The following is a 12,977-nucleotide window of genomic DNA, read 5'->3' on the forward strand; positions in this document are numbered from 1 at the left end:
AAAGTTGATGTTCATGGGAGGAACTGAAGAAAAAGTTGGGTCACAGGGAGAATGAAAGGCTAAATGATGAAAAAAAAAAAAAAGAAAAAAAAAGAAAAAAAAAAAAAAAAAGAAAAAAAAATCAATTTAAAATAATTTGGAAATTGTGCATTGCTAATGACAGATTACCAGGCTGTCAGTGAGACTGATCTTTCTTGACTTTATCCATCTGCAAGCATCTAGAAGAGAGATGCCTAAAAAGAAGCAGGATTAATCTCCCTCTGGGAATGCTTATCTCCATTAGACGTAGAGGGAAGCCAGATGATTAGCTTAAATTAGTCATCTAATATCTGTTTAGCTAAAGTTAGGTAAAGTGATTCCTACCCTGTCATTGGCTGCTACAGTTTTCCTTGTAAGCCGAGTGTAATAGAAAGGCAGTTCCTCCACCACTGGTATATCCTAGAATGTATTTAAACTGGGCTTTATCACAGAGAGATGTGATTTTTTTATTATTATTACTCAGAAACTTGTAATAGGCCATCTAAATGCTTTTTGTATGTGGATATCAATTACTGAAAATTTTGTGATTGTTCTGAGGAAGACCTGACTAGTAAATTACAGTTATTTAATACTTTAAATAATCAGAAATATTTGCTGACAAACTGCTTTAGTCCAGAGATTGTGATCAGGTATGATAGCCACTGTTTGCAAAACCATGTTTATCTAAAGCCTTGTCATGTAAAATCTCCAGGAGGCAAAGATGCTTAAATGTATCTCAAATTGAATGTTGCCCTTAATATCTCAATAATTGAGCTCTGTCTGTATTATTTTCAATTTAAAATGAGGTTTTTATATTTGTTTAAGCTTGAACTATCTGGCATCCACTGAGGGAGTTTGAAAAAATGATTTTAAATTAAATTTGCTTTTCTCCACTAATAGTAATATACGATGAATAGTTTCCACTGTTTTGAATGTTACAAAAACTGTTGCTTTAATGTGGGGGATGAAGGGTTATTTTTGTTTTGTTGTTGGTATTTTTTTACATTTATTGGTTAGTAGTTGAAATAAAAAATAATAATAATAATAATAATTTGTCCTTAACCTTCTAAGTAATTCATATATAAAAATTTTGAGAATTATTTAAATTCTGTGACTTTGGGGTTACTGCTGAGAGGGTGATCATGTCACTACAGCCATAGTGCCAGGCAATACAGAGACACCCTGCCACAAGGGCAGGGTTCAGCCAACATTCTGTTGCCCAGTAATGGCATGAAGCAGTCCACTGGCTATGTGAAAGGAGTGAAGGGCAACTCAGCCAAAAAATGGTCATCTCACCTTTTAAAAGTATGTCTGTGACATGTTAGAGCTGAAACATCCTTAATTCATCGCCTCCCTGCACGTCGTTTAAAACTTATGTGTTCATGATATGCATTTGGTCTTTAGTGGGTTTTATTTGTTGGTTGGGCTGTTTCTCTTATTAGTTTTATTTTAAACAAGTGACATTTGAGGTTCTCATGGAAAAGAACAGATCCCATACAGAATGACAAGTGCAGTTTTAGAAAAGTACAATACAAATTCTAGCTCCAGAGCCATTCTGGCAGCAGCTGCTGCAGAGTCATTCAGAGAGTTGGTGCTATGATTTGCTGAGCAACTATTACAACAGGTTTTCTACATCTTCAGGACCTGTTTGGATTATACTTCTGATCAATTAACTGATAAATGCAAACAGGTGAATTTTTATCCCCATTAAATTGTAATGCACCTGCATATGGTAGATTTGAGATTTGTGGGACTACTCCAAAGTCTTAGTCTAAAATAAATTTCCATTAAAACAAATCCTGGGCTGCAGCCTATATTTTTTCTCATATTCCCTTAAGGGTTTCAAATGTAGCCAAGAATTACTTTTAAACAGAGATATTTATTGTTTGCATAGTGCAGCCCTCTATTTACTTGGAAATTGGCAGTTCTGCAATTAAAGTTCCTGCAAAAATGGATTGGGCAGGGAATGTAACAGTTTAGGGGGAAACAAACAAACAAACAAACAAAGCAAAACAAAACAAACCACTTCATCCAATAAATGGCTTGTGAAACCCAAAGTGTAACAGGGCTCCCCATTTTTGTAAGACATTCCGTATAGGGATTTGAAAAATTTAAAGGATTAAACCATAGGCATAAATCTGCAATATCCTGATGAAAGTGTAGTGGCAGAATGCAAGCTACTTTTGTGAGAGTTTTTCGTCTGGATTTGATTTTTTGAGACTTTTAAGTTACAATAATTGACACATGCATGTAGAGCCAAATCTGTTGGGATGGGCTAAGGGATAAAATTAGCATGTCTATAATATCCATGAAATTCTCAGAGCACTTTCAGGGTAGGTAAGGGTTAGGCAGTTTGAAAGTAAAAGGAGTGATGTACACACCCTGTAGGTTACATTCAACAAGGTTATGAAAGTTTAGAAATTATGGATGGAAACCCTTGCTTTGGTACGTGGTGAGAAGTCAAAAGATGGGAGGGAGTGAAAAGAGAGCCATGAAGTCATTCATGGTGTCTAAGTTGAAGGGCTCCGCAAGACATTGGTGGCAGGGGAGTTAAGGACTGTGAAGATTTTTTAAGTAAAGAAACTCTGTTAATATAATATACCTAATAATGTAATGTGGAGTGGTTTCAGTACTCTGAATTTTCCTCAGGCCAGATTGGAATTTGCCAAAGAGACTAAATTGAGACAGATGGGAAAGCAACTGGTAATACACAACTCATTCAAGCAGACTTGAAATTGAGACATGAAAGGAGAATTTTACAATAAAAGCCTGAAAATAAGACATGAACTATGATGATATTTACTCCCAGATGATTTTAGAGTAGTTCTCTTTATGTCTTGTATAATGATAGCAGATTTGGGCATTTACACCATACAAATTGGGTGAAATTAATGTCTAATCAGAGAGACCAAAAAAGAACCACAAGTTAAAAAATAACTGGTGACTTGATAGACTTAAGAAAAAAGATGTGATACAGCCAGGCAAAACTTGTGTAGCCAGCCAAATGAATCTTGGACAAAACAAGACATAATACCTGGTGCCAGAAGAGCTAAATCAGGAATAGAAAATCTATTCATCCATGGACCAAGGCTTCTGCATTTAATTGAACCAAATAATCAATTGTAGAACTGTGTTGCTAATAATAATTAATAATTAAAAACTACAACTTAGAAGCCATCTGATGAATATTAACATGGCTAACACTGAGGAACTCACACAGGGGTTTGAACCATAGCTATGCCCAAAAACTTAGGTATGCTACTGGTATTAGAGTTCCATGACTCTACATCAAGTCATTTATAAACTGGAGACATTATAGTCCCAAGTCCATAATTAAAGCCTTCCTTTTTTGTGCCAAAATGAAACAAAAAGAATGATGAGAGTCTGTAGGATCAATCAAGTGGAATAGAAATTATCTTGTGATTATATTGCCCAGAAATGTAGAGTCTCCCTAACTGGAGATATTCAAGAACCATCTGAACACAATCCTGTTCCATGTGCTCTAGGATGACCCTGCTTGAGCAGTGAAGTTGGACTAGATGACCCAGTGGGGTCCCTTCCAACCTGACCCACTCTGTGATTCTGTCATTAAAATTATAAAGGAAACCATGAAGTTATGTTGAGGAACAAATTTCCTGATCCAAAGATACAGTCTCTTTGAGAAGAAAAATCATCCATTTTTTTACTCAACCATTCAAAACCTGGCTTGCAAGAAACTAGACTGAAAGATAGATAGATAGATAGATAGATAGATAGATAGATAGATAGATAGATAGATAAAGAGATAGACTGTATCCACATTGATTCCTCTCATTTCGTGTCTGTAGAAACATTACTCAGGCAATTTCTTGATTGTTGTTCAACCTATGTTACTATGCTAACTTCCACTGGCTTCCTGAAGGGCTGCATGTCCATTTTTAACATGTCTGCTGTAAAACATTTTAATTTCTTTTTCTCAGGGACAAACAGCCTATGCCAAGAATACATGTGTAGATTAACAGCAAGAAGGTGCAGGAATCTCAGATTTGTTCTCTCCAGCATGTTCTTTTCAGTCATAGTCATAAATTAAATGTGCTGTTCCCCTGATGTTTCACATAGTACATTGCATGAGAAATCTGATTTGCCTGGAAGAAACTTAGTAAAATCACCCAGATACCTTCTTAAGGCCACTCAGAAATGGCATTTTTTAAGTGATTGGCTGATTAGGATTTTTTTCAGGAAGTGAAAGAGTTGCAGAGCTCTTGCCCTCAGGCCATTTCATTCCAGGTCTCTCTCCTGGTTTGTTTACTGAAATAGCCAGTAAGTCATCCCTTTTATTAATCTATACAAAATAGCAGTGCTAGAGAAAAAGACAGAATCAAATCCAGGCCAATATGCCTACCTGAAGAAATTGGGCCAGCAAGGCACTGAGAGGTATTCCTAATGAGGATTTTCCTTTAATATTAGTGGGCTTTAACTACTTAGTGCTGTGGAGAAATGATTCATTGCTGTTGTGGAGGGAAAGGCTGCTCTTTACTACATAGCTTCCCTACACTTCAGTTCATCCACTGCCAATAGCAGGAATGGGGACAGGGAAGGAAAAAAAATAGCTTTCAGGCATTTCTTTGTAGTGCTCTTTTCAAAAGAAATAATTGTCTCAATGCCTACATTACCTAAATTTGTGCAAGAGGAGAATCCTCTTTTATGCCTTCTACTTGCTGGCAAAAGCAACCCAATTAGACTGGGTGCTCTTTGTTGCAAGTCTCGGCCAAATGCTCCCTCCTTTCCCATGAAACTGCTTTCCTAACAGCAGGGTGACTCCCAGACAGTACCTTTCTTGAAGCAGTTACTTGAGTATCCCAACGCCAAATGCCCTCTGCAGTTGTCCATGTTTGTTTCCTTGTGCAGAGCTGTCTTTGAGGGATATTTTCCCAGCCGTGAGGTAGGAAGCTATTTGCAGCACTGTGCTCTACTTCAATTTCTCCCCAGCTGGCATCAGTCATTAATACTTACCTAGCAGCATCCATGCTTCCCTGCAGAGTAAGTAGAAGATGATCCTGAAGAAGGAATATTTACTACCCCAGCAACAACAAAAGCAACGTCTATTTACAACCAACAAACTGCAAGTCAGGGAGACCACCCTTAAGCACAGAAGCCATTAGTGTTGGTAAAAACAAATTAAAACAAGAAAAAGAAGTGTGGTTAGTGGGGGGAGTTGTCAAATACAGAAGAGCAGAATGTCTGTCTGTCAGGCTTACGTGGACTGCCCAGTTATAACACCAGTGTTACAACCGAATGGAACGTATTTAAAATTATGCCAAAATCTTTCTGTTGGCAGTGCACTCTAAGGGGGAGCTGCATGGCAGGAAAAAACAAAAGCAAAACCAAAAACAACAAGAACAACAAAACAAAAAACACGCACCAAAAAAACCACCTGATGAAGGGATTATGTCAGGAAGCAGGAGAAAAAAGTTACCTTTTTTGATTTTACACTCCTTATAATGAATGAGGGGAAAGTCTCTTCACATTCTTTTGTACTGTTAAAAACATTTCTTATGGATTTTATGACATTAATATAGCTGGATTGTTGACAATCATATGCAAACTAATGCTTGACCTGTGTCATCTGCTTCTGAATTATTTGCTGAAAAAGCAAGAAGATATACATTAGAAATATTACCTGCTTTCCATATAGGAAAGTATCTTAATAATTATTGAAAAGGGAAGATAATTCTCTATAAAGTAGCCTTTAAAGTAGCTAATATAATTTTTACACTTGTATGTTTGTAATAGGATTGTGCAAAGCTGAATTTTTCTTTTTTTAACATCAGATGCTGTCAAGTTATTTAAATTTAAGATTTTATATATATATATATATATATATATTTCATAATGCTTTCAGAAGTGGTTGCATGATATTTGAGGTTGAATTTTCAGGTCTAAGTCAAGAGATCTTCACTTTGCCTACCACAGAAACAGAAGCCAGATATCTTAGCAAAGACATGTATGTGCATGATGTGTGATTGAACCATTGCAGCATACTTTTGCAAAACAGTATATTATATTATATTTGTCAATATTTAGACCATAAGTTTTATTGTGTTGTTGCTATTGGTTTTAATTTAAAGACTTTTGGGTGACGGAAGTCCTTGTTAGCTAAGATCAGTGAGCCTTAGTAAGCAGATGAATGTGATTTAAATTGGTAGAAGCTGTTTCCTCCAAGTAGGGAGATATCTCATAGAGATGACATCCAGCTTTACTGGGCTCACTCTCTCTCTCCTTTTTTAGCATAAATTCCAGAACAAGACAACAGACTGACTTCACTCATGCTTATTGAGAGCTGAATCATGGCTATCCATGGTTTAGGATGCTGATGGATGGACATGTAATACCTGTCTGGCATCCTTATGGATAAGGCTCACTTTATCTTTTTGTGATTTGATTAATGGTCTACTCTTCTGGAACTTGTGGCAATGTTGCATATCTCTTGGGTGAGAAAGGCATAGAAAGACTAAGATTGACTCTACCATACTGGGCTGTAGGGAGGTATTGCAAAAAGGCCAACATGGTATTTTCAACCTCTGTGTGGGGGAGACTCCTATTGGTATTCTTATGTTGCCAGACAGTTAGGGCTGCAGCTGCTTGCCTGGGAAAAGTTTGGCTATGGTAAGCCTAGTCAAAAATTGCCTCTTAAGTTTCTTCCTGTGCTGCACAACCCCTTCCCCTTCCCCTTCCCCTTCCCATTCCCCTTCCCCTTCCCCTTCCCCTTCCCGATGCACCTTTCCTCTTCAGAAATCCCCTTCTTCTTCCTCTGAAAATCTTGTTTATGACACTTCTGTGGGAATAAGGAAACTGCTGTTCTGAGTAAAATGGGGATTTTTCTTGGAAAAACCTGAGTGGCCTCCTTTTCCCAGAAGAGCTGGTATCTTGGTCTGTAGGCACCACACTGCCATATCATTCTGACACTGCTCAACAGTTAGATAAAGTGCATGTGATCTCTTTGATCCTTCTTTACATGTATCTCTTGTTGAAAGGATGAATTTAGGGATTTAATTTCTGAGAAGGTTAGGGTCTGTGAATCCCTGACACATCCTGATTTACTCTTGGAATACATGATGGCTTACCCAGGACACTTGGAGAGCTAGCTCTCATAGGGTTTCCTTTATGTAGAAGTTACAGTGTGGGTAGTAACTTTTGCACGTTTTCTCTCATAGTGGATTTCAGATATGGCCTTGGCATGTATCAGTGACTGGATAAATAAGTACTAAATCCAGCCAAACTGATGTAGCAACCAAGAACTGAAGCCCTGTCCTCACTACAGAGGCTTTATCTTTGACTGGCCTTCAGTTTCTCCACACCATTTTGGGTTTCCATGTCTTTCCCCAGTGATAGACTGTCTAATTCAAATCTGGAATGATATGGGGCAGCACAGCAGCTAGAAGTGAACCATTGCGACAATGAGTAGCTGGGTCATAGAGATGCAAGGGAATTATCTCATTGATTTGTTATGTGTTGCACAAGGATCCTCATCTCCCATTTGTTGATGTTTCGTACTAGCTAGCTTGCACCTGGGCTTTGCTCTGGTGAAACTGGTACTTGGGCAGTGAGTATTAGTGGCAGCCCATTGTAAAGCTGTGCCACAGTCCGTGGCAGCCCTGTACCCTGTCTTGTTAATCTCTTGATCTGGAGACCTTTGTTCTGGTGCTAACCAAAAAATATCAGGAGGGAGAGAGCCAATACAAATATAACTTGAGGTTTTAAATACCTATTCATCAAAGTGTCATTTTTGACTACCATTTACCTTTAGCTTTGAATAAATTCACATGTCAATCATTTTTACTAATTCAAAGGCTTACTTTGTCTTCAGAATACTAAAAGAACCTCTCAGAGTAAAAAATTTCTTTCTTTTTGAAAACGTTTTTCCTCAGAGTGCCTTTTTGATAAATTCTTTTCTCATGCATTCCATGCATTACTAGGGCTTCAAAGGGGAGGTGCAAAAAAACCTAATAGAAATGAGATTTAGCTTAGTTAATACCTTTCCTTCATGTAAAATTAGTCCCTAGGACACTTTACTAGAGACAGAAGAAAACTTTCTGTCCCTTCATCAGATTGCTTCCTCTAGCTCTTCTTTTTGTTTGTTAAGCCTCAGATATTATGGCTATTAATAATATCAGATCCTCTTCTCAGTTTATCATAAAACATCTGCTCCCATTTTTTCCAGTTTGGTGACAGAGATATATGGCATGCAATGATGTGTAAATATCACTCTTCTCTTGAATGAGTCTCTTCCCTTTGATTCACACTGTTAAATAATCTAATCCATGTGCTGGAATGACAGATACTACATTGGAATCAGCTATAAGAATATTGGTATAGCAGGGGGTCATTCCTTTGCTGGTTTATTTTTCTTTAGAATTAGCGTTACATTGGCTTGTCTCAGTGTCTATTACAAATTGCTTTTCTCCCAGGAATTTTCAAATAATTTAGTTAAGAGATTTCTAGCTATATGTAAAATAATTTCTATGCAGCCCTGGCCTACATCCATTAGTGCTGAAGTTACATTGTTTAAAGATTTCATATGACTAGTCTGTCACTAAATGTACAGTAAAATTCACATCTTATTCTTTCATTTTCTTTTTTAAACTCTGGGTTTGTTTTGTTGGGGCTTTTCTAGCAGCACAGGTAACATAAACATTATCTTCAGGTGCCTAATATCATATAATGACTGAGATGAGTCAGTCAAAATGTTTATAAGATTCTTCAGCAATACTTAGATCTTCTGATAATACAGGGCTAAGGGAGAGTCTACTTTCATTACCTTACATGCTAGAATATATCTCCTTGTGTATGCTTTTATAATTACGGAGAGTTAAATCGTACACACCCATTCCACCCTTGTCCTGCTTCTCTGTTTTAAACAGTTTTTTACATCTTTTCCCAGTACTTAATTTTATACCCTAATCCCCATCTGAAAAACTGCACCTCATTCATTTATTTCCTTTGTTTCCAATACTGAAATTGTCAAGTATAATCCTGTGGCTCATCGAGATCAACGTGAAACACAACTACATTTCCTTCATGTTAGAGGTGTTTGCTTGGGAATTTTTGAGTTTATTGATGTTTACCTAGCCAGTCAATGACAATTTTTGTCAAATAGTGGTGTATACATGGCAATGAAAATGATAGTGTAATTTGCCTCTATTACTTCCTGATATCAGGATTCTGCTGCACTGCAAATTTCATATCTGTTGTTATTATTTGTTTGACAGAATCAAAAACATGCCAGGTGCTTTGCAAAACAGAGAACAAGAAAAATCCCTTTCCAGAAGAGATGACAGCCTGAATAGAAATGGCATAATGGCAGGAGACAAAGGAAGCAGAAAGGGGGAAGCAAAACAGAGTTATAACCATAAAATCATGAGATTGGTTTGGGAGGCACAGTGAACGCTATGAGGCATTTTTTTAAAGCCCATAAGGACTGTAGTTGGGATTAGAGAATGGAAATGTAGAAAAGAAGCATGGAAAGGAATGGAGAAGAAGGGAGGAACAGACTGGCAACAGGAGGAAGAGTAAACAGAGGTGTATGGGAGAGGCCAGAACGCACATCTGACAAACTGAGGATTATGACTAATGACAAGAATGAAAGACCACATCTGAAGAGCATGATGATTTCAGGAGGATGGCGAAGCAGGACATGGCAATGCTGCTAGGGAGAGAAGAGCCAGCAAAGCTGCCCTGGAAGCCTGCCCTGGAAGCACCTCACGATAACATAACCCTGCTTCCCCATCTTCTTTCTAGCTCCCCTCTTATACATAAAATATGTATATAGAAGAGCAAAGGAGAAGGAGAAGCAGCTAAATAAACTTTTCAAAGATCCTGCTGGGGAAGAAGTTTAAGCTGGGGTGATACAGATTTATTCCTACTGATACTGTTCATGGTAGCAAGAGGCAGAGAGCATTCTGTTAGTCATACTCCTGCAGATGAATCTATGTCAGTCTTTGCCTCTGCTTACAAATAGGCCTTGTTGAGAAATACTCAGCAAAATTATAATACTACAGCCAATCCAGGACATTTTAAAATGTCCTTTCCTTCTAGAACAGAAAGAAGCAGAAATTATATCACTCACAGTGAAACGGAAACAGGAAAGAAGAATATTTTAACAGTTTTTTTTTTTTAATGCTGAAAGTAATCATTTCAGTATTACAGAAAAATATAAGGGGGACTTTGCTCATTGTGAAAAATAAATACATTTTATAACTTTTAATGACATTTCTGATAAAATTGGGAATTGTTTTAATTATGTAGGACTGTTTTTCCTGGTTTGGTTTTTTGTTGTTTTTTTTTTAGAAAATTGGTATTTTTAGAAGGAAACAGGAAAATTGCCATGTTTGGTCTGTCAGACATTTTAAATACCCTGATTTCCAAGGTAAGAATTCTTCAGGAGTAAAAAAGCTGAAAAGTGGCCAGTTTAATCTCTTCCTCACTTCCTTCTCCTCTGCTTCTGTGATCAGACGTGTCTAATGATTAGTCTGCAAAGAGCAAAGCCAGTTTTTATGTCTCCCTGAGAAAAGGCATTTTACCAACTACTTTAAGAATTTTTAACTGGATCTACTTACAGGAAGTTGCTTTTTTGCCGCCGACTATGTCTCCACTTAAATCCTCCTCAAAGCTCTTCCATTTGCCTGGAAAGGTTTATCAGAAAGCAAGCTGGAAAGGCTCAGATCTTTCTGTCTCCAGTGAAACTGTTTCTGAACATAGTTATAGTTTAGCAGGTATACTGGTGTGACAGTTGAGAGACTACTGCTGTTAATGAAGTATTCTATTACCTTGGCATATATAGACACTTTTCACTTGGTACTTCTGACTGCAAAGTGTTGATGTTTAGGCTATTATAAGTACTTGCGCATTATATATTTCTTTTGTAAGTTTTAGAGGACAGAACTGGGTAAATTTTTCTTCTCCTTCAGGGTAACACAACTTTTCATGAGTCATTCATCTTGAATGTACACCAGAGTGATATCAAGTTGGTTGTTGTGACACCTTATCAACATGACGCCCATTTTTAGTTTCTTCTAGAAGTGGAATAATTTAAGTATTGTTTCATGGAGAGAATGGCCTCGTTTAAGAATATTTGGTGACTCTGGATAAGATTCAAATAATTTGTCTGAATGAGGAGGAGGCAACTGAAAGTCATAGCTGAAATATTACCAAAAATCCTTAACTGTTTGAATTTGGCCATCATTTGCTTGAAGATTTTGGTAAATGGTGGTGGCTTACTGGGCTGTCAAATGCCACCAATGGCCAAACACTTTCTTTTATTTTTCTTCAATTTGAACTTTGCTTAAGTTAATTAAGCTTTTGTTATCTCAGGGTACCATTTTAGCAATGAGGTTTACAAAACCTCTGTCAATGTATAAACTTCGACTACTAAAGAGCATACGAGGTATAGAGGGTAAACTCAATGATCAGTAGTGCTTGAAGAATGATTCCCACCTCAGTAATTTGTCTCCACTGTTACTGAAATAATACTGGATTCAAATCCTATAGCCGTGGTGTCAATTTACCAAAATCTTCCCTGCCTAAATTATTCTTCAATTAAATGTTGCTCAAAGTTTTGTAACGATCCACCTATCATTGAAAAATGGGATTGTAAAGTAGTGTCATAGTATCACCCCATAATACAGATTTTTTACATATCATTTTTACATATTTGAAAGAATTCCATTAACTCAGTTGCATACAACTTTTTTGCAATAAGAGACACAACATAAAGCAATATCAAAACACAGGTAATACTTCTACTAATTTTATTTAGCCAAGCTCCAGATTTCACATAATTTTGCCACTGCTTCTGGCATGATAGCAGATACAGACATTATCCATACCTACCCTTTGGTGCTGGGAGAGGATTCAGCTGTGTGGCACCTTACCACCCTCTGCTACCAAAAAAAAAAAAAAAAAAAAAATCCATGGGTGAAATGTGGCATAACCTCTGGGAAATGCAGTTTGACCTACCTTCTGGGTTCAGAAGGAATTGAACTGGGTGCATGATTTGGGAAGGGATTTAAATACCAGCTACCTCAGTAGCCACAAGGTGTTACATGAAAAAGATTGAAAACAAACCAAACTATTATAATGTATCCTCAAACTGAAGGACAGCATGGTTATTTTGCCTATATATTAACTTCTGATATTGTCTGTCAGCTTTTTCAAGAAGACACGTGGTTGTGCGTAAAGTAAGAATAGCTGCACCAACTCAACCCACAAGCCTCCATAGCCGTGTGTACCTGTCTGTGTGCCTTGGTAGGGGTACAGTCCCGTTATAAGGCCTCCACTAGTCCCTGCAGATTAGGGACACCTTCAGCTGTTGACTTCCAGACATCTTCAGGGCTCTATATCCAATATGTACAGTTCAAATACTTCCCAAATCAGAAGGGTGCACTATGATGAGTAGTCTGAATTTGTCCTTTATTCTGTGAATTTACTTCCTTCTGTCAATCTTCTCTCTCTGTCTTGCCCTTCTTTCTCCGGAAGTAGAATGACCAGGGCTGCATGAATTATTCACATAAGAGTGTATGATGTATTTATACAGTGATATAGCGATATAGTGTATTTATACAGTGATATATATATATATATATATATGTTTTCTATTTTGTTTACGGTTTCTTTCTTAATCATCCAAATATCCTGTTTCACATTTTTACTTGATACTGGGTGCTTGACTTGATGTTTTCAGAGAGATGTCTGATGTTAATTCCTTATTTTTTTCTTCTCAAGCAATAGTTAATTTGTAGTCCCTACCTATGTGTGTACAGTTAGACTTATTTACCCCTTGTTCAGTTCATTTTGTGTTATCAGATTTCATCACTCCTTCATGGCCAAGGGCATTGGAAATTATGAAATCATTTTGCAGTTCTTTCCAGGTAGTTCCTTACTGATTTCACTTATAAAAAACATTTTGTATCAAACTTCCTCAT

The 12,977-nt window shown here is 37.2% G+C and overlaps 1 protein-coding gene across 7 annotated transcripts in view; it reads left to right on the top strand.

Moving 5' to 3' along the window:
* EPHA7 (EPH receptor A7) overlaps nt 1-12,971 on the top strand; it is a 166,963-nt gene extending 153,992 nt beyond the window's left edge. For all 7 annotated transcript variants that reach the window (XM_040057597.1, XM_040057601.1, XM_040057598.1 and 4 more), the window contains one exon: nt 9,267-12,971. In XM_040057597.1, coding sequence (XP_039913531.1) covers nt 9,267-9,441 — 175 coding nt within the window. In that variant the 3' untranslated portion in view covers nt 9,442-12,971. The remainder of the gene's footprint in view (nt 1-9,266) is intronic.
* Nucleotides 12,972-12,977: the final 6 nt, after the last annotated feature.

The sequence above is a fragment of the Hirundo rustica genome, chromosome 3 (genome assembly GCF_015227805.2).
Source record: "Hirundo rustica isolate bHirRus1 chromosome 3, bHirRus1.pri.v3, whole genome shotgun sequence".
NCBI lineage: Eukaryota > Metazoa > Chordata > Aves > Passeriformes > Hirundinidae > Hirundo > Hirundo rustica.